Source organism: Protopterus annectens, chromosome 10.part0, assembly GCF_019279795.1.
Source record: "Protopterus annectens isolate FY-2018-M chromosome 10.part0, PAN1.0, whole genome shotgun sequence".
In the NCBI taxonomy this organism is placed as follows: domain Eukaryota; kingdom Metazoa; phylum Chordata; order Ceratodontiformes; family Protopteridae; genus Protopterus; species Protopterus annectens.
Genome location: NC_056744.1, coordinates 1096934502 through 1096956933, shown reverse-complemented (window position 1 = coordinate 1096956933; position 22432 = coordinate 1096934502). Strand labels below are relative to the sequence as shown.

The 22432-nt window shown below is 38.4% G+C and overlaps 1 protein-coding gene across 1 annotated transcript in view; it reads left to right on the top strand.

Moving 5' to 3' along the window:
• Positions 1 to 22432, top strand: part of LOC122813494 (leucine-rich repeat-containing protein 7-like) — a 638320-nt gene that overhangs the window by 101575 nt on the left and 514313 nt on the right. The window contains exon 5 of the mRNA XM_044085838.1: positions 8552 to 8676. Coding sequence (XP_043941773.1) covers positions 8552 to 8676 — 125 coding nt within the window. The remainder of the gene's footprint in view (positions 1 to 8551; positions 8677 to 22432) is intronic.

The window sequence follows — 22432 nt, the reverse complement described above, 5'->3', positions numbered from 1 at the left end:
CACTGCTCCCTGTATCTACCATTTTGTGGACACTCTTTCAAACATGCTCGGCATCCAGCATCATGCATTTGCAATCTGTTTCTAATCCACCATTTCTCACTTGTGCAGACTCTTTGTATCTCCATTTTTACTACATCAAAGTTCTTTTGTTTTAATCATCTCAAAACAGCCTAGTATAACATTGCACTGTACTAAAACATACTTTTTGTTAAAAAAAACAGTAGGCATTATGCAGTAATTTTGATGTATCTGTTATTTCCATTCATACTACTCTTTTTAATGTTTGACCAATCATTACATTTTGCTTACAAAGCAGTCTATTTTCTGTATTTTCACCACATATGCCATACAAAGATGCATCTTTTAATGCATTTGATAGCCCTTCTCAAAACTGTAGTGCTTTGCCATTCACTGCAACTCAGCCATATGCTCCAAAATACTTTTATGCCTCATTTGATTCCAGTTATGGATCTTAAAATGCTCAACAGATATATCAGATTTGAGTTTAAATGTTTTCGGAAGGTCTTTGCAATCGTTTAAGTTGATTTTTCAGATAATTTAACTGGTGCTAAAAAACATACAACAGTGCATTATATTCAGCAACACTTGAACTGTTTTGCCATCTGGAATGTCAACACTTGAGTTTCTCAGTATCGCTTGCCAAGTCTTCTGTGGTAGCATCAAAGCATTAATATCTCTGACATGCTCAACCATTTTAAAACTGCATCACCCATAAGTATTTATTTCCCTTACTGTTTTGGTCTTCCTTTAATACACAAAGCTGTTTTTAATACACATTGATACACATTTTTCTTGAGGGGGGTGGGGGGATCAACACACACTGACATTTGATTGTTACAGCAAAATATCAATTGCCTTTTTCTGATGTTTAAGTAGCCACAGTTGATTACTTCTGTGAAAATATGTCTGCATAAATACGCAAAAATCATCTTGTTTTGATGTTATTTAATTCACTGTTTCATAGATGTAGTCCCTGTAGTTTGTCATAAGCTTGATAACATGTACTGTTATTTGAAATAATGTAATACTTGTATGTAAAACTCAGTATACAGCAATCATTGCAATATTCAGTCCTTACAAGTCTATTTGGCATGTAGATTTCATTATAGCCTTGAGGAAGTTTATATACACTGTTTTCTAAAAGCTATACTGCATAATTTTTAAAGTAGTTTGTTCCACAAAATGACAGCACAAAAGTAATTTTACATTAGAAATATTTTTGAAAGTCTTATCCATTGTGTACATTTTTTGTTAGCTCCATTATTGAAATTTTATTCACTCAAGTACCTAGACTTTCATATTGATTAGGATAAAGCTTTCATCTTGCTTCTTGTACCATAAGTTAGTTCTCATCCATTCTAGACCAATTCTACTGCTTTGAAAATTTAGAGATGGCTCATGCACTTATGAGCAGTCTTCATTTCCAGGTTTCCAGATTGCATTTGCTCAGTGTTACATTATATTGTGTGTGCGACTCTGGTGGCATAGAGAGATAACGTCCTGCCTGTAGCCCAGGCAGCATGGGTTTGATTAGTGCCTCAGGCAACTGACTGAGCAGCAGGGATAGTTGGGCACGCCTATCCTTGATGGTAGGGAACTCATCAATGATCCTCCCTAAGGGAAGGTGTGGTTCAAAGAGGGGAGTGGCCCTTGGATGTAGATGATGAGTGGGGGAGGGCAGGGAAAAGGAAAGAGAATGTGTAGGACATATAAAAGAATCCCCCACAGATGGATGCACAGATAGCTGATCCCCAGGATGAACTTAGGATCCATGACTGGCCACAGCAATATCATTGTTATTGGGGGCGTGGGTAGGGGTTATCTTGCCAAAATGGCACAACAGCGAATGCCGTTTCAGTGACAAATAAACAGCGAACTGCAAATACGGTGAAAGCTCAGGTCACCAATTATTTTCCTACAGAAAAAAATCGGTAGACCAACAAGACACAATACACCACTTAAAACATTTCAGAGTTGGGGGCTTCACCCCCCACACCCCCCCTAACTAAATATAGCAACTCTGAGATTGCCCTACAGTGGGGTAAAGGGCAATGTCACGGCAATGGCGCCAAGCAATTTTTTCCCTAGGAAAAAAATTGCTGATCTGAGTTTTCACGTTATTCACAGTTCACTGTTTATTTTTCACTGAAATAGCATTTGCTGTTATGCCATTTCTACAAGATAATATAGACCCGGGTAGGAGGATGGCTGGTAGACCAAGTGTGGACATGGGGTACTGGCAGTGGCAGCTGGTGACTTCAAATCAAAGGGGGGCTGCAGGAGACAGCTGAATGGGTGGGGCCAATGAGAAGGGGTAGGGCAACTAGAAAGGGGTGTGGCTATGCTAAAAAACACAAAAAACATAATTAAATACGCTGCCCTGGGTGCCACTGCCAAACCGTCATTATGAGAGTCCAATCAAAACAAAATGAATTGCAGGAGAAAAAAATATTCAATGCATTGGCTACATGACAGCTTACTTAATATCTAGATGGAAACAAAAATGTTGCGAGGCATGAAAAAATAAATTACTTTTTAAATACATTACTGGAATGCCAGTCAAAATCAAGTATAAAAAACAAGCAGCACTCAACTCAAACCACTTCTCCTTGCACTGCAGTTCTAATTATAATTTATATTCAGCTTTATTAAAGTACCAAGTAACATGCTGAAAGTAGCAATCTCTGTGATACCCCCACTTGTAAAAATGTTTCTTATCCAAAAAAGACCTGCTGCCTACAACTATCTATTTGTTTCATGGGGAAAACATGATCAAAGTAAAAAATGAACAGCAAACAAGAAACAAGCTCAAGATAAATTGCTTAAAGGATTACTGCACAGGTTATGGACCACACATGATAGATTGGCATTCTGTTTAGTTTACGGGTAAAGCCTGCAAAGATGACTGCAAGTCTCCAACAAATGTAATGAGCTTCTGAAAATACTGTAATCCTGTCCTTTATTACAAATACTGTCATATGCATTTCAATACCTAAGGCTTATACACTATCTAGTTATGTAAATATTCTCTGCATGGCAACAACAAAAAGGCTTTCAATGCTGGTAATTATTTAACAGTATACTTATTAAAGCTTACTTGCATCTTATGGTCTCAGACAAGCTTACCTGATGGTCATTAAAGCATTGCTACTTAAACACAGAGCAACATACGCTGCAACAACATGCATTTTCTGACTAAGAAGAAGCATAAATCAACAGTATAAAAATATGACAGAAAACCAGAACATTCTGCAAAATCAAGGACAGATGAAAAGCCACTGAAGTACTTGTGTCTACCTTGGATAGGGGGATACTGTGCACACTTACACTGCGTAATTGTGCCTTGCCTTGCTTGGACACATACAGAGTCACTACGTGGGGGAGTGGAGTGCAACAAGTATGTCACAATTTGAAATGTCTCTGGCTGATGGTGATGGCCCTGACATGTGTCATACCTTCAGCCTCAGAGCAAGAAATCTGGACAAAGCCATACACAGAAGTGGGACAAAAGCTCAAAAATAAGGATGATTTTTAATATTGCTCTTATAAACTTAGAAAGATAATAGAATAGTAGGTCTTACATTAGTATGAATTTTCTAAAGGGTATGAAATCTGAAACTCAAATGCCTGTCATTATTTTCTGACTTCAATCTTTAATTATTTGCCACTAATTTGCCAGAAAACCACAATTTTATGAAAAACAGACCAGAAATGTGATGCAACAATATAAAATAGCCATACAATACACCTGGGAACCTGTCAAAGAAGGGACACTTTTTTAATATTAGTACTGTTAACTTGACCAGCTGACAAAATAAGAGAATTTACATACATTTCTGAAATTAAAAGTAAGTTATAACTCTGATCATTACAATCATTTATTAATTGTAAACCCTCCACATTTTCTTCCAAATTTGCCATTTTGTGGTGGGATTATAAGGGGGAGAGCAACATTTTCAGCCAAAATCAGGGACAGTTAAGAGGTTTGGATATGTCTAATTCTATAAAGCAATTTATTTGCATGTACCTCTCATCCTATTAATGCAGGAAATCTGGACAAGGCCAACTATATTGGGAGAACATACAAAAAATACTAAAAATTGCTCTTGTATAAACTTAGACAGTTGACCGAACAATAGGTCCTGCTTTAACATGCATTTTTCTGAAGATTATGAAGTCTGAAACTCAATGTCTGCCATTATTTAGTGACTTTATTCCTAAATGATTTACCAGAAAACCACAAATTTTAGGAGGAACAAACCAAAAATAAGAAGCAAAAATCTATTCATTCTGCAAAGAACTGGACAGTTAAGAGGTATAGTTCAGCCGGGGCTGTCTGAGTTTGCTGCCCTGACCCCTCACAAATCATGGTCAAATGGGGCCTCCCCCCTGCAGCTATTCCAATGCCCCATTTACCATAAGTATTTTGCCCCATTTACCATAAACACTGTAATGTGCATTTTGCTTTACTTCTATGATGATTTGGATTTCATTTAAAATTTTTTACATTTTACATCACAAACACTAATAGACATCTGCTAAACAAAGCATTGCAGTCTCACAATGAAAATAGACTTAGCATTAAAACTTCTCTGCCCTTGAAACTCACATACATTGAAACCCACATTCAAATAAAATACATCTGGCCAGTGGCAGGTAAAGATTAACTTTGGACTGTTTTCAAATCATAGGCCCCTTGCACAGGAAACATGCATGTGTTCTTTGATACACCTTCCTGATTGTATTAAATTATATTCCTTGTATAATACAGTACAGCTGTTAGACGGCATTTTAAATGTATTGTTTTGAACATTTTTCCAGTAAACAATTAAACAAAATGCATGCACCAATAATGACAAAACTGCCCAGTTCAGAACATTTCCATCATAAAAGTCTCAAACTTCTACAATCAACCAATATCAGAAAATATGCACAATCTCTGTAAAAGTAAAAGTTATCTAAATAATTCCACATTAAAGACATCTGTTACTAATGAAGATGTCGCTGCTACCAAACAACTTTATATTTCATTGTTTCATCTACAAATAAAGTGCATGTTGCCGTTGAGGAATACATTGCCTATGTTACATTGAAAAAATGATAAGCTAGTAATATTGCAATAGGTAATGGATGGCAAACTGATAACAGGTTCATCGTTACCAGATCTCTCCACCAAAGAGATCATTCTCAGGACTGCAGCATCCACCCCCTTTAAAAGTACAACATCAGCAATGCATCTATATACTGTGGGAGTAGAACCCACAGCCTTCTGCATCAAAAGCAAGTACACTACCTGTTGTGCTATTAACAATACAAGCAGACTCAGCATAAGCAGCATTAATGTTCTCTTAAAGCTCTCAGCTGTATCTCTCAGCTTTGAAGCACAAGATATCTGGAAAAAGCTGAACTGTATTGGGGGGGGGACAAAAGCTCAGAAACTAGGGACACATTTTAAACATTGCTTGTATAATCTTGGAGAGTTGCTAGAATAAAATGCTATGTTACCACCATGCATTTCATTGCCAAGTCTTGAATTCAGGACACTGTGCACTACAGTCAGAGCAACATACCATTATACCAAATCAGCGGTTTCTTAAAAGATGGGTAGACTGAAACTTAAATGGCTATCATTTAGTGAATTTAGTTCTCACCATATTTCTCAACCTCTTAGCGCAAAACACCTAGACAAAGCCAATAATGGGGGAAGACAGCTCCAAAACATATTCAGTGAATTCAGTTCTCACCATAGCTCTCATCCTCTTAGCACAAAAACCTGGACAAAGCCAATAATGGGGGAATACAGCCCCAAAAATAGGGATAAATTTCAAATATTGATCTTATAAACAGAACATTGGTAGAATAAAAAGTTTTGTGTTACCATGTATTTTCTGAAGAATATAAAGTCTGAAATTCAAATGCCTATCATTATTTAATTTCCGAAGAACAAATATATGAGACAGAAATTTCACAAGTGGTGCTGGGCAGAGAATTCAAGCTCTTGTTACCTGCTTCCAAGGTACAGGGTTTGAGTCTAGCCACCAGTATATTTCCTGAGTTCTCTCTAGCCACCAAGTATATTTAACTGGAGCATTACACACACACACACACACACACACACACACACACACACACACACACCAAAAGCCCACAGATGTTGCAGTCTGATCCTCTTCCAGTCTAACTGCATAGACTTTTGGGATCTCTGCTGCTGAGATAGTCAGGATTCTGTGCGCATGCTCTGTATGCAGCAGTCCAAATATCGTGAAATGCTGTGAATGCACATGCATGAAGTTCTGGGTTCACAGCTGGGGGGAGTTCCAGGTTTACAGCTGGGGTGAGTTCCTGGTTTACAGCTTGGGGGGGCTGCAGTCCTGCAGCATGAGCTGCCCCTGGGTACTGGGGGCCCAGGACAGTAGGATGAGGTTCGAAGGGGACCAAAAAAATTGCATTGTATTGTAGAAAAATACACAGATCTAGAGCTGCAAAATGTGCATGCTTTACTTGTGTTTCAGGAAAAGATTGGCATTCATAGCAGAGAAACCTAAACACTGTGCATTCTTGGCATGCATAAACTACAAGTTCTGTACTGCCAAATTAACTCCACTCTTAACAAAACAGTATCCGTGTGTCTTTGTTTTGTGCGTGTGTGTGTGTGTGTGTGTGTGTGTGTGTGTGTGTGTGTGTGTGTGTGTGTGTGTTTATCATTTTATGACAGGAAGTAAATCCTTTCCAGATGTGTTAAATCCAAACAGTGATAATGCAAAATAAGGGCTGTAATTATCAAAATTGGTCAGTTACAATCTTTAACACTGATGATGACTGAGTAAATTATTAATTAAAATTAGCCTGTATTTACAGGATTAAATTTACAGATTAGGATTAATTTACAGATAGATCTGCAGTTTTAGGACTGCATACATATCTGAGGGCGTTAACACAGTGAACATTTTAAAACATGAGGAGAACAAGTCTAAAATGACTTCCCTGTTAGTTTAGCAGAAGCATGTTGGTGTCAAGCAGGAATTAACATTAGCCTGTACTTACCGGAATAATTTTACAGATTCCTAACAGGATTAATTTAGATATATCTGCAGTTTTAGGACTGTATACATATCTGACATTAACACAGTGAAATTTTTAAAACATGAGGAAACAAGTCTAAGATGGGTTTCCTGTTAGTTTAGCAGAAGCATATTGGTGTCAAGCAGGAATGGAAATCAAAACAAAGAGTAGACAAAAATCAGACAGCAACTGAATGTGCCAAATAAAAAACAAAAGAAAGAATATAAGGAAAAGGATGAGATGAGAAGGAAAGAAACGTGGAAAAGGCATAAATATAGTTGCAAGTACAGAAAACAATTGAAACAACATTGTGTTAGTCAGGATCTGATGGAGAAATAGTTAAGGAGAAATTAACCAAAACATGAAAGGTTAATATTGGTGGCCCACAATAGTGGACTACATACATGTTGGCTTACATTTGAACATGTGGGAGAAACAGATAAATGCAGGTTCTGTAAAACAGAACTCAAAACAAACAGTTGCAGAATTTGTTGCTGGGTGTGATACATTAATGGCAGTGACAGTGAGCCTGTATGCTGAAAGATATAATAATGTGTCAAGACTGTTGCATTGGGGATTGTGCAAACATTATAATATTAAAGAAGCTGAGAAGCATTGGAAACATGAACCACAAAGCATTACAGAAGATTACAAAGTTTATATCACATGGGATCCCCCATTACCAACAGTTCAAAAAATAGATGCAAGAAAACCAGATATAATAGTCCATGAAAAGAAGACAAAATTAGCATTGATCATTGAAACTGCTACACCCAGTGACTACAGTGTCCTATGTACTTAGAGATGAAAAGTCATAAAATTCCACAGTTTGCAGACAGAAATGAGGGCAACATGGAAGAAGGATACCCAGACAGTTTCAATAGTAGTAGAAGCAATGAGTCTCATAAAAAACAATGTACAGTCTTATTTAGATATGATACCAATACATGTAACTCCATATGAATTACAGAAGGAGTCAGTTCTGGGCACATTGTGGGTGCTGCAAAGATTGGCTAACGTCAAAGATTGAAACAATACTAATTTCATGAACTTTGATCATACTTTGACTTAGGAATGGGGTTCATTCTCATCGTGGCACTAGAAACCCAAAAGACTTAGAGAAATTAAACAGGGATTAGTGTAGACATCAAAGGTGTGCTTGCTGAAGAAGGACTGTCAAATGTGAACAAAGACACATAATTTTCTTCAGTGTAAAGATTGCCCTGGATTGTTCACAATTAGTGTCATCAATCACAGAAACTGTAAAATGCTATACTTACATAAAACATTTGCTCTACTAGCATGTACAGATAACATGGATAGTTTCTGGTATATCCTTAGACTCCACAGTTTAATACATTTGCTGTTACACTATTTTTGAATGTTGCATCAGGTTTGCTGTCAAGATAGTCTGATGGCATTAAAATGTATAATGCTGTCACTTTAACTTTTTTTATTTTCATTACAGATTTCCCTTCTGACAGTGACAGCTTTAACCCTACCTTGTGGGAAGAACAGCGACAGCAAAGAATGACAGTGGCCTTTGAATTTGAAGACAAAAAGGAGGAAGAAGAAGGACCGGGGAAGGTTAAGGTGTTTATCAGTAACCTTTTTTCCTTTTTATAAAATATGAAAAAAACTTCAGAAATGCTAAAATGTATGGATTGCAATGTCGTAGGAATCACATCTTTCGTTTTGTAGATTGCAAAGATAGTGCTGCATTTCTCAACCTACAAAATATTTTTCTTTTTCACACATTGATGTTGTGTTTATCATTACCAAACTCTGCTGTGTACAGCCCACCAGCTAGCAACAGCTAGCACCAGCTTTTACCTACAGAATGTTTAAATGCTTCTTGTCAAATTGCATCCATTACATGGTTGAGTTACAAAAATGCCTGTTACCTCAGATCTTTCTAGCAGATGTGGATACTCTCTTCATCACCCATTCTCACTCTGTCATTCTTTGCTTCTTTATCTCATGCATTCACATGCACAGACATCCATGTGTATATAGCTATATCTGTCTATCAATATGTGTGTGTGTGTGTGTGTGTGTGTGTGTGTGTGTGTGTGTGTGTGTGTGTGTGTGTGTGTGTGTGTGTTAAAACAAATCCTTTACATGACATCTCTTCACAAAAGACAACAGATGGAAGAGTAAAACTGATAGAGGTACTTATAGTGCCTCCAAATAAGTGAAGCAAGCCACACTTGTGTTTTCTGACCTCCAATGAAGTAAGCAACTATAGTGTTAATACTTTGTCTTTGCCACTTTTACATGAATGGAGTCAAACTTTCCCCAAATCCATTTATGTTTCTGCATAATTGGCCAACTACATGCACCTCAATGCCACATTAATTTAACAGCTCAACCCTTCTATAGTCATTATAGCTTAATTACAACAACGGTCCAGTAGGTTGTGACACGTAGCTAAATAGTACTATAATGACAGTACCTTAAGGAGATCCATGGTCATTTACCTTTTGCCTTATCAACACTTGTGTATAACTATGTAGTTACCTACGTATGCTATGAATGTTTCAGTATATCAGGCATTGTTTAATTGCCAAGCTACAGGTGCTGTAATGCAGTAGTCTCCATGGCGACACGGCTTAGAGAAAAAAGAAAATTTTTTTTTTTCTTTTTCTTAGTTTCTTTTTTCAAATGTCCCTGTTCCTTCAGTTTTCACAACTACATCTAGATACATATGCAGGTCAAGGCTGTTGCAGCAGAGCCCCCCACATCAATGGTGCAGGGGATACAACCTTCAAAAATATTTGTTGTATACTATTTTGTTGTTTAATAGTTTTACATATTTTATGGTGGTGATAGTATCAGTTTTAGATGTTATATTTACAGTGTTTTGTGTCTCAATAAACTAAGATGTAGATGTTTTATCGTAAGGCCATACCTTGTACCCATAGCCAGATCTGTGGCAAGAGGAATTTTGCATCACGCACAGCATCCTCAAATGGTTTCCCCATCTGTAAGTAAACCGTGATTACATAATGGCATTTTGTAAACTGTCAAACAATAACAGTAGTAATAACTTAGACAGAATCATAAATGTTGAGCAGATGTTGTATATTATACTCATTTCCAGATTTTTTTTTTCAGTTTTCTTGAGTTGTAGCTGTTCTTTTGTAGTCAGGCATAACCACTACATATTTCCAGAATGATCCATCTTGCATAAGGGTCACAAAGAGATTCTTGTGAGTCTGAGATTGAGATCTATTATTTGGTCTGATGATTATTTACCTGCAACCACTTTGCTTCACCAAGGGGTTGTAGGTGATCACTACTTGGAGACGCAAATCAATACCTGATAGTACAAACATGATTATTTTCTCTTTTGCTTTAGATCTGTTTCAAAGGACTGAAGGATGTGAAGCTTGAATGATAGAGAAACATAAGCTGGGTTGTATAGATATGCACTTAACTCCTGCCCAATGTTCACAGCTTGGTTGTATGGCTGTGTAGCAATGTAAACAGTGATTACATACCCAGCACTAAGCAAGCGGTGAATCCATGCAGCTAACTGTGCTCTGGTGTACACAAGTGAGCAGTGCAGCAAATGCACAAGCGGATGCATCCACAAAGCAAAATATGCATAAAACTGTGAGGCAAAATCCATAGGGCAGCTGTGCACCATCCTGGGAAAAACTTGCTAAATAATGAACATGTGATTTCAAAGACTGCTGCATGTTGAAATAAAGAAGCTTTCCTGCACATGCTAGTACATCCTTCAGCAGGACAGCACAAAGCAGAGCATAAATCCATATCATCATTCAATATGTGTAACTGCACTGCAATGGTGTCCACATGAGTGAACATCTATCAGATGCATAAAAGTGGAGGAAAGTGGGGTATGTAGGAAGACTGGCAAGACAGAAGGTAAAGGGGCTCGCAGAAGTTCAACACAAATGATTGTGCATGATGGGGGAGAGCAGAGCAAACTTTGTTTTTCTTTTGTTTGGAGATAGGGTCCCTCTTTTTCTTTATAAAGAGAGAAGGGAAGATGGAGAAAAGTGAAGGAAAAAGAAGGGAAGGAAAGGGTGTCAGTGTGCAGAGGTAGACAGACACATAGAATAGCACGGGCAAAGAAGAAGGAAATGCACACACTAGAACTGGATACATGAGACAGAAAGAGACAAAATGGAGATAGACAATTTGTGATAGGGAGAGTTGGACAATGCACAGGGCATGATAGAAGGAGTCAGACTTGATTGGGAATAGGGTATGGCACAAGCAGCAGCTTGATGCCTGCTTCTCTGGTCCAGAAGGATATTACCATGGTTCATCACCTGAAAATGGCTCAGGGTGGCTGGTGGTATGGGTAACACCCTCCCCTGGTGGCTCAATGCTTGAGGCCATTTCAGGGAACTAATCTGCACTCCATTCCAGGAAGCTGCCAATTTGGGCCATGTATCTGCCCTCTGCTCTGTCCTCCTCAGCTTCCACCACCTGTTTAAGTTGTGGTTGGGCTACCTGAGGCAATGATACTAAGTAACCTGTAGGTGAGGGAGGCACCCACCTACAGCAAGGCATTCCCAGCCTCATCACCCTTACTCTCTTCAGCTACAACCTCAGCAAGAGCAGGCTTTGGTTGAGCTGCCTGCTCAGCACACTTCTCATCCAGACCTGTAGGTAGGAAACAGAATGAAAAGTCTGCCACAAGTGAATCTCTCTTGCCAACGAACTGGATAGCATTAAAATACAGGTTGGCATTTATTAATTCAACTAACTTTCTCCAATTGTTAGTCCCACCTGCTTCCTATCTTAGGCAACATGGTTTATGTTTCATTCTGCTTGTGCTGAAATAGAAAAGTCACATCAGAGAATGGAAAGAGGTATAGAATATGGTTCTAGAACAAGAGTGAGCATCTACAACCCTTTATATATGACCCATTAGGTACATCCCAGTCAGTATGCAGGTGTGTATCCTCTGGGTATACATTAATATACCTACACATAAATATGACCACAGTACACATGAAAAAATACCAGGTAATGTGCATTCACCCTTACGTGAGCCGGCACAACTCCACCAAATGCCAAGTCCTAGCAGAATGCACATTAAATGTAGTTGGCATTATACTCTATATGCCACCAACACCTCCACCTGATTTAGAAATACCTTACACTTGCCCACATACCTGTCTTGTATTAAGACTATAGATGTCTGTAAGAAGAACTGTTCCCCATATTATAACTAAAACAATGACAATGACACTGCAATACAATTGCAATACCATTCAAGGTGCTGTTTTCTTACCTCCGCCTCTAATGCATCGCAACACAAATGCTCTCTCTGTTGCCCTGTCTTGGGCATGTCTGTGTCTGAAGTCAACATCATAGCCAGCTTTGAGGAACTGACTAGAAGCAAAGCAACTGCTCCCCTGAAATGGCAATGATGAAGGTAGAGCAGTATTTTGCTGTTCTGTATACATCATGCAAGCACTTCCTGCACTTGCAGAGGCAGCCTATACCATATGAATATCCTCAGTAATGGAGATATGTTCTTGATGCATTAACTGGTAGCTATGAATCATGCAACCAATGTGTCAATCTGAATAGCTGGCAGTAGTTTACAGCTGCACAGAAGAGCAAAGCACAACCTTGTGGCCATGAGATGTCAGGGATGAGGCTAAGCACTAAGTCATGCTTCTTACCAGAGATGCATAGTGCAAAAATAAATCAATTGGTATACTTTCATAACACCTGGCCATATTTGCCTATGTCATGTGCAAACATACAAAAAGTTACAGAGTTAGTAATCAGTTTACTAAATGTGGAATGGCGCTTATGCGAAACTGGGATGGTTGAATGCATGTTTTCTAGTTTCCATAATACCGATCCGGAAATCCTCAAATTCACATTAGTGAATGGTAGTGTGCATTTGCTAATATGGCATCAATGTTTTAATAACAGATCACACTACAGTGGGGATTGGGAAATTTACCCTTTTCCTCACTGTAGTGAGATCTTGGTGTTGGAATATATAATGAGGAGGTGGGGGGGGGTGCATGGGGCTTGTCCCCTGCAAAAACATTACCAGTAACATGGACTTTTAACATTGGAACTTCTGTTGTTCAAATGTCAATTCCGTGGTTACCATTTCCAACATTTTGATAATTCTGTTTTACCAAATTCAGAAAATAAATTTGATCAAAATGTGGAAAAATGTTTTGATTTTCCACATTTTGATAGTAAACCTTAGTAATCACATTACCATTTTCTGTGATAATTCCTACAGATTTGGAAAGCTGTTTTAAAGAATTAAGCACCAGTGTTTGGAGAAACAGCAACACTTTTACCAGATATGGGTAGCTCTAAGGAGATGCACAGTGTTCTCCAAGTTTGTGGTAAGCTGTCTTTATCTGCCATACTAAGGATATTCACTTTTGTATATTCATATCACTTAAGTTTACCTTCAAAACATCGCGTCCCAGTTCATCGAGTGTCAAAATGTCATAACTAAAATGTCGTAAATGCAGAAGCATGAACTCCCAGAACATTATATTTCCTCTCTGGGAAAGTAACCGTTTTGGCCACCAATGAAAAAAAACACAAACAGTAGCAAATTACACCCATCGAGGTGGTGGAGCTTTGCCCCCACACCCCCCTACTTAAATATACCAACTCTGAGATTGCACTACAGCTGAGAAAGGGCAAAGTTCACCATGGTGACCAAGTGGTTACTTACCCAGAGAGGAAATACGATGTTCCATGAGTTCAAGCTTCTACATTTACGATTTTTTTCTTCTCAACGTTTTCAAAATCGATGAACTGGGCTGTGACGTTATGAAGGGGAAATATATATATATATATATATATATATATATATATATATATATATATATATATATATATGGGTCTACTTCATTAGACCGACCATTCATATAACTGACACTCAAATCAACAACACCAGAACAATGAAACATCAAAAGCACTAAAATCCAAAACAACGAAACTTAAAATGCCAAAGCTGACAATACCGACAACTTATTCATGAGAAGTAGTGCAATGCAAAGATCGGAGCACCACTCACAACAGTATGCCCATGAAATACGTATTGGCAGCAACAAATGAGCAGCCAATGTCCATATACATTAATGGCCACTCGGTAGCACTTTTCTGTAGCCGACAATTACTGTTAAGAAACGTAAACTGTAAAACGGTACTCTCATCAAGTTTGTTTCCACATAGTACGTAAGTCCCGTGAGAAAAGAAAGTTCACTCAGTCCATATCCCAAAAACGAGCAGCATTAACCATTGAACTGAAACCACCTATACAATCAAATGATGGTAAAACCATCAAGTAACAACAAATGTTAAGGAAATCCGCTCACATTTTCAAAAGTTCAGCAACAACTTTAACGAACTCTATGGGGGAATATTCATCCCTACTTGACAACACATTCTGAAAGTGCTCATGCCTCAGAATAAGTTTTCTCTTTTTAGGTGAAGGAAGATCACCTGATTTGCAACTCATCTATACGGTCCTGTTCCCTTACCAAAGTAGATAATAACACTGACAAGTTAGTTCCCCTTCCACCTAGGAGACATTTCCGTCTCCTATGCCACGCCTTGATGGAATTCTGCATCCTCGGTAGGCTTAACTCATTCAAATCACTAATGTTCCAAAAGGAAATTGGGAACAGTGACGGAAATCTCATACATGAGAACATTTGGGTACTAAATTTCAGCTGTTTCCCATACACATACCACTCAGAAAAGTATTTCAGAACTTCCTTTCCTTCAATGGGGAATGTTTCCTTTAAAAGTTGATATGTACTTTCCACGTCACTCTCATTTAGAAATGCAAGAGCTACAAGTGACTTGATGGCCAGTTGGAATGCTTGTGTTTTATTATATAATGAAGCCAGACCCAGTGACTGGACTTTCCGCCACACATTTTGCCCAAAGTGGAATAGGCAACCCTTTGAGCGTTGTTGTTGTTGTCTTTTGGCTTTTCCCGGTTAGGGGTCACCACAGCGGAACTCCGGTCCACTAATAATTGGCAGTAGATTTTGATGAACGCCGAGGTGCCAGCTCAACATTCAACCTTCAATGAAGGCACGTCCATTTACACGTCTTTCGAACGCCCACCCAACCACGGGGAGGACATGCAGACTCCACACAGAGGGCACTCCCTGGACTCCAGCCGAGAATCAAACGGGAGAACCTCTTGCTGTGAGGCAACAACGCTACCGCTGCACCACCGCGCAACCCTTTGAGCATGCTGAAGGTATATTATGTATGACACTCTTTAAGGTGGCGATTTCAAAGTCACAGAGCATATATCGCACTGTGACTTCAAACTCATGCTCGGCAAATAAGTAAAAAATGCTATGCCAGAGATAATTGTAGGACATGAGGGATTTCTTTGATATCAATGAGTATATCAATGGTACAGCTTTACTGTGACTGCCATACTTCAGGAAACCATGCAGACTGTAAAACTGCCTAACATTTCCACCTTTAGTGAAGAACATACCATCCATTGACCAAATGGTGCTGTGACTGAGGTCATGTAGATTCTCTATTGTTGTGAAAACTACCACAGAAGTGTCTGTACTTGGATCACACATTGCTTTACTAATGAAACTCCCATCTTTGACAGGGTACTTACTGAAATCAGTAGTTTGTAATGTTAATTCCTCCTTCCCGGCTTTTACACCTATCTTCCGTCTAACTCGACCCACTTGTTAAAGCAGTGCCCTTCTGTGGGGTATACAGTGGATTGTATCTAGCGATGTAGAAGCTACCATGTCTTCTACCATAAGACATGAGGTATCCCTACTGTACGTAGCTCTGGTTTTTAAATTTCCACATACGATATACCTTTCAACTTCTCTGGGATCCCCTACATGGTTATGTGCAACAGACTTTTCTAACCGATTCCTGTTTGGCATAACAGCAGTAACTGCTCTGCCTTTGCAGCCATATGTTATTTTATATTTGCATCCCCAATACCTTTTTGTGTTTCACATTCGTTCCAAATGGTACAGGTAGCCATCATTTACCAGTAGGTGTTTATTCTTTTCAGATGCCACTGTAGTATGGATGCTATGTAACACTCCTTGTGCTTCCATTTCTAAGTCAGCCATAGTGTCTTCAGTGCATAGCTCAATGTGAGCTCACCATTGCAGGGAATTTCAACATTTCCTGACGCAGACATGTAGTATGTGTTAATTTACAGCAATTATTACTTAATTTGTGCTTACACTTTTAATGAAGCCACTATAGGATGGCTGCATTGCACTTGTTGTACTATTACGCTATGTTTCTAATATGGGAGAAGCAGGGCTGCTATGTTTCGGTAATGTGGAGTTTTGTTGTTTCAGATTTTCGTGCTTTTGATGTTTCGTTGTTCTGGTGTCGTTGATTTGAGTGTCGGTTATATGAACGGTTGGTCTAATGAAGTAGACCCATATATGTTCACTACTAAATATCGAAATTCCACAATCCCGAGATTCTGAATATTGACGACCGGAATCTTGAGATTGCGGAATCTCGAAAACAGTGAATAGAGATTGCCATACAGTGTGGAATGAGAACTTTGCCATTCATTCCACTGTAGAGCGATCTCAGAGTTGGTATATTTAAGTTGCAGAGGGTGTGGGCTTCCCCCCTGCATAAACTTTAGTATAGTTGGTTTTGTGTTTTACTTTTTTTTTTTTTTTTGTTTTTAGTTCGAGATTCCGCACTCTAGAGATTCTGGTCATCTGTTTTCAGAGTCTCGGGATTGTGGAATTTCGATATTTAGTAGTGAACCCACACACACACACACACATATATATATATATATATATATATATATATATATATATATATATATATATAGTAATGGAAATGTGGTAGCTCATAATAACAGAACAACTTGTTCCTGTACATGCTGTCACTTCTCATGGAGATTATAAGCCAGGTTTACAGTATATTGTGGTCTGTTGTGTTTTTAAACACATTATTATGCCTATACATGTGTTTCCCTCCCTGTGCAGTACTATATAGCTACATAATCTGTGTTTCCCCAAATCCCCCCCAGTGTTGGCATGAAGAATGATTACTATCCCATTCCAATTCTGGAAATAATAACAACTAGGATGGGTCCTACGGGTACTCCATAAGTGCAAGCGCATGGCAGATATGGCATCTGTATGTGTGTCCACGTTTCTTTCCAGCTAAAACATGACATATACTCATATCTTCCCCTTCACATGTTGTATGGTATACCTTGATTACTCCTGTGTCTATAGCTGGCAACCTACCAGTTCCAGCAGTACACAGCCTATAACCATGTCTCTTGTATTAACAGAAATGAGTGTCTAAATGTCAAGGTGGATGGCAGGCAGTGAAACAATTCAGTGCTGCTAAAAATGTCAGCCTGCTACAGGCAGTCAGGAATGCTTTGCTTAGACTTCTGGGGAGAGGAATTGCTAACCAGTCTTTATGGGACCAGGTGTAACAGATAACTGTCCTTGACATCAGTGCTGTGGGCGGGTAGAATTGCATAATACAGAAATGCCATAAAATGTCACTGACATACTATGCTATACTGTGCTAAGGCAAATGTATGTCACTTGCCATCAGAGATGATAGCCACAGGAGGGGCCACCTGGATGCAGTAGATTAACAGAGTCAGATGAGTTTCTGGTATCCTTGAAGGGGAAAACAGCACTGAGCTCATCCCTGACAGAGATGATACTGCCATCAAAATGGATCAGCTACCATGTATCTCAATAAATTTTGCACTGTGTTAGTAACACTTACAGGAGATTTCTGAACAGCACATGTACTACCTGTTTTAACATAAGCAGATTGGGTATCCATGCACATCAGAACAGCACTAAAGGTAGATTAGGATGGTATCAAACACTGTGCATGGTCATCCTTAGCAGTGGTATCACTCTTATGTATCGCTGTATATTTACAGGCAGGGGAGGGCAATGACGCCTGTAGTGGTTGGGGCAGGCCAACCATCTAGAGATGATAATGAGAAACAAATACCTGAGTCATAGTCAGATGCCACTGTCTGTCTCCATCTTAGGTGAGCATCCATGCACAGTGCAGGGTGAAGTTGTGGCCCTGAGCATAGATGAATCTGAGGCTATATAGAGTAAGCTCTCACCATCAGCAATGTAGGGTGTCCCCCATGGCTGTAATCATGAGGAAATATTCCCCTGTGGCAGCATCAGCAGCAGCATCCGATGAGCACACTTCATTCAACAGGTATACCCACTACAGCGAAGCTTACAGGGATGCTCAATGCTGTCACCTCTAACATTGCCCCTAATGGCACTCAGGATGAAACACATGGGCCAGACTTTTAAATATCAGTGTCAAAATCTGCATAAAGATGCTAATACATTAAGGCATATAGCTCTGAAATTGTACAGCCAGAAGCAACTCCTACATGAAAAAGTTTTTGTCAGGATAAAATGTATAGCTCTGCCATACTTAATTATTCAAATGATTCTGAGGTAAGTTTTCCAACATAAAGTTGAGGTTCCATCTTTGAGGGCCTGCCTTCTCTAGAGGTCTGAGATGCAGAATGCCTTTCAAAAAAGTTTTTACTGAAGAATCACAAAAAAAGTTGGCAAGTAGCTGGCAGGTACATGGAAGCTGCAAAAAGATGTACCTCGTTCGGTTTTGGTAACCTGCACATTCTTTATTTTGTATTTGTACTATTCGTTTGCAACAGGTGATGTCTGAAAAAGAACCATCAGGCCCAGTCCTCTTAAACTAAAAATGCACCATTGTAGATGGATATGAAAACAATAATTACTTAACAAAGCTTTCATAAATTTAAAACATGCTACAACAATTAAAAGTAATGCTAAAGCAACAAAAAAAAAAATAATAAAATAATTTGAGTTGAACCAGAATCCATACACAGGCATAACAAAACTTCTAGGCATCATTTCTATTCATTTGTTTTCCAGGGTATAGCACTGATCTCTGTAGTGGGTTTCCTCCGGGTGCTCCGGTTTCCTCCCACATCCCATGTAGGTGGATTGAATACTCTAAATTGGCCCTAGGAGTGAGTGTGTGCATGTGTGTGCCTTCTGTGGAAGGTTGGGCACTGGGCTGGCAACTCGACACCGTAAAACTCCACTACCAATCAAGCGGACAGGTGATCTGCTGTGGCGACCCTTAACCGGGAAAAAGCCGAAATAATAATAAGAAGAAGCACTGATCTCTGTAGAAATGTTTTCACACTCAGCCTGGCAGTGGCATCTGGTTAAGTGACTTGCTCAGAGTCACACATTTAGGCACTGGAGGGTAGGGTAATCAAACCACTGGATTACAGGAAGCAGCTCGTTAACAGCTCTTTAATCCTATTAGCCAACTGCAAGACTTATACATTACACATCATTATACATCAACATCTACATTTCGATTCCCATATAGACTGCATCATTAAGAAAAAACAATCAAAAACTCCACTCACTACATAAAACAAAGGCCTGTTTATGAAAAACATCTTGCTAACCTCAGCTCAGACTGTTGTCCTAACACTTACGTACCCTTCTATGCCCCTTCAGTATTTACTGAAATTCTAAAACTCAGTTTAGAAATCTGGAACTTAGATACAACAAAGTAGATACATTTGTAGCTACTTTACCTAATAAGAGCAACCACTGCTTAGCTCTGAAGGAAACTGAATGGATTAAAATGCACAACACCATCATAACACAAATAAATATCTGCTGCTGGTTCAGTCATCATATAGCCATTGTGGTGAGTCTGTATTTTTAGATTATATGACTGAAATCTGGAGTAAGATCAGAGGTACGAGAAAAAGAAGTCAGTTATTCTAATATAAGGTAATAAAAAACTATTTTAACTACAAACAAAGCAGCCAGTTTTCTACTATAACTTGGATAACCTTACCTAACTGCATCTTTAAATTCATAACACTACCACTATTGATGCTACATTAGAAGGATTTCTCATTGACTAATGTATAGTTACACATAAACAGTATGTGTAATTAGAGGAAGAGGCTTCTAAAGGTAACATAGGCTACAGTGGAGGTCTGTATATTGCATAGATGATGTCATTCAGTTGGTAAACTCCTCAGAGTTGACCTGATTATAGTGTATAATAACTAAGGACTACACACACACATGACGTTTAATAGTTTGTAGATAATGGCTGCTTTGAATGTGTGCAGTGGACAACAGTAGGGATGTCTGCACTCACACTATGAGCTGAAACATGCATTGATAGCAAAGTGTGGGTAAAAGCAAGCAGAGGCTTTACTATAGTGCAGTGCTAGAATAAAATTTAAAAAAAGCATTATACTAAGTGATGAGTAACAAAAGGTGATGGTATAGCAGATGTACAATTTAAAATCTGAGAATTATAGCATTTTAGTATAAATAGTGATTAGCGTGCAGTCAGACTAGAAAACATAGATAAGTTGTAAAAGCTACGGTCTGTTCTGTAATATCCAGTGGAATACTGTTCTCTTAGTTCCAATTAGTTGTCTGTAAATTTCTTTATTTAATAAAGAGTTGGTTTTGCCATATCTCACTCAGATTTTGTGTCTGATCATTCATCATAAGTGGAAGCATAAAAAACATTAAGAAAAACACTGAAATACACGTTAATGGGAGCATACAAAAACACATTCACGTGTACTTCAATGTTTTTTCTTAATGTTTCTGTATGTTCCCATTTACGTGCATTTCAGTGGTTTTCTTAGTGTTTTGTACGCACTTCTGCTGTGCTTCTGGTACATTCATCATAAGTGCTTTCAACTGAGCAGCCATCCAAGGTTGAAAAGTGTTTGTTTGTTTTTTTTTACTCTGATTGCTTTTTTGGAGAAGAGGTAAGTGTGGTTTTTGGTGAATTAGGAGTAGGACTTGTATTCTCAAGGTTGCTTTTTTTTTTTTTACTTTTTATTGTTGACTTGTATATTATCTGTTTAATAGGGTGTTGATATTTACATATCTCACCTAGTTCCTATCTCTGTTTAACATAAGTGTTTTCACCCAAGCTTGAAGTGTGTATTTTTATTCTGATTGCTCTCAGAGGAGCTATGCTGTTACAAATCACATATTGTATGATTAAAGTAGTTTGTTTCATCATGGATATTATACAGTCGATCTGAATGAATTGGTTCAGTAGATCAAATATATTTTGCCTCTGTACTCATTAATATTATACAGTTGATCTGTGTAAATTTGTACAGTAGATCAAATGCATTTTTTGTCTACTTTTCTATATCTGATATGTTTGCTTGTTTAGGTACCATATTGAAAGGCAGGATTCTGGTCATTTACAGAATCAGCAAGGGTGCCTATAGATTTAATATGTTCAACTCTGGATACCAGTAGCCAATCTAAGACGTGTTTTGTCTGTTCTTGTGAGAAGAGTTATTAATTGAGTTGGGCCATGTAAGAGGAGTGCATTTCCTGTTAGGGAGATAGTTTAGCAGGCTAGTTTTCTTGGGTGAGTTATGAAGGCCCTGATATTTAAAAAAATTGTATAGTCCTAAAAAAAATAGGAATTATAGATACTTATATCCTTGTGTCTTCTGGACATTATTTTTCAAACAATGTGCAGTTAACAGTCAAAGTGTTCTTTGGTTCATATGGCTATGTCATCTACTCCCTTGTGTGATCCTTCCTTTTTAAGCACACTGCACTGTGTAGGAGCAAATAACTGGGTTTTGACATTTGATGTTTGCCATGTTTCTGTTAAAACTAAAATATCTCAGGTGCACTGGTCTATGAATGTGACTCAAATTTAGTGCAAAGGCTTCATATACATTGAGGGTTACGATTTTGATTTCCTAAGTATATTGGCAGTAGTGCTCACTGGGGTTTGTAATTTACAGTTTTGGCAGGATATTTTGGTCGATGCTTATTTTATTCACTATTGGTTTGGGAAGACTGGTAGGTGGTCTTTGATTTAATTGCATATTTCAGGACAGTTTAATGGATAGTGATTGCCATATTTTAGAAGGAATTTGCTATATCTGACTTGTGATTTTTTTTTCATAGCCACTTGAGTTGAGTCATAAGATTACTGTGTCACTTAAGTTTAGGTCCATTCTTCATTACATATTTACCACTTTTAGTTAAGAAATAAGTGCTTCTTCAGAAGACAAACATCCAAGCCTATATGTATACCTCACACATACACATAGGGTTATCCGAGGTGCTGTGGCTAAACAGTATGGAGGAGTGAAAAGGCCAGTGAGATATTGAAAGGGACTGATTATTGGGTTGGTAAGAAGGCCACAAAAAAGTTTTATACACAGTTCGATGGCAAACTGTTGATGGCTATACTCCATTAACTTGCCAAGAATGCAATGTGTATTTACATTACG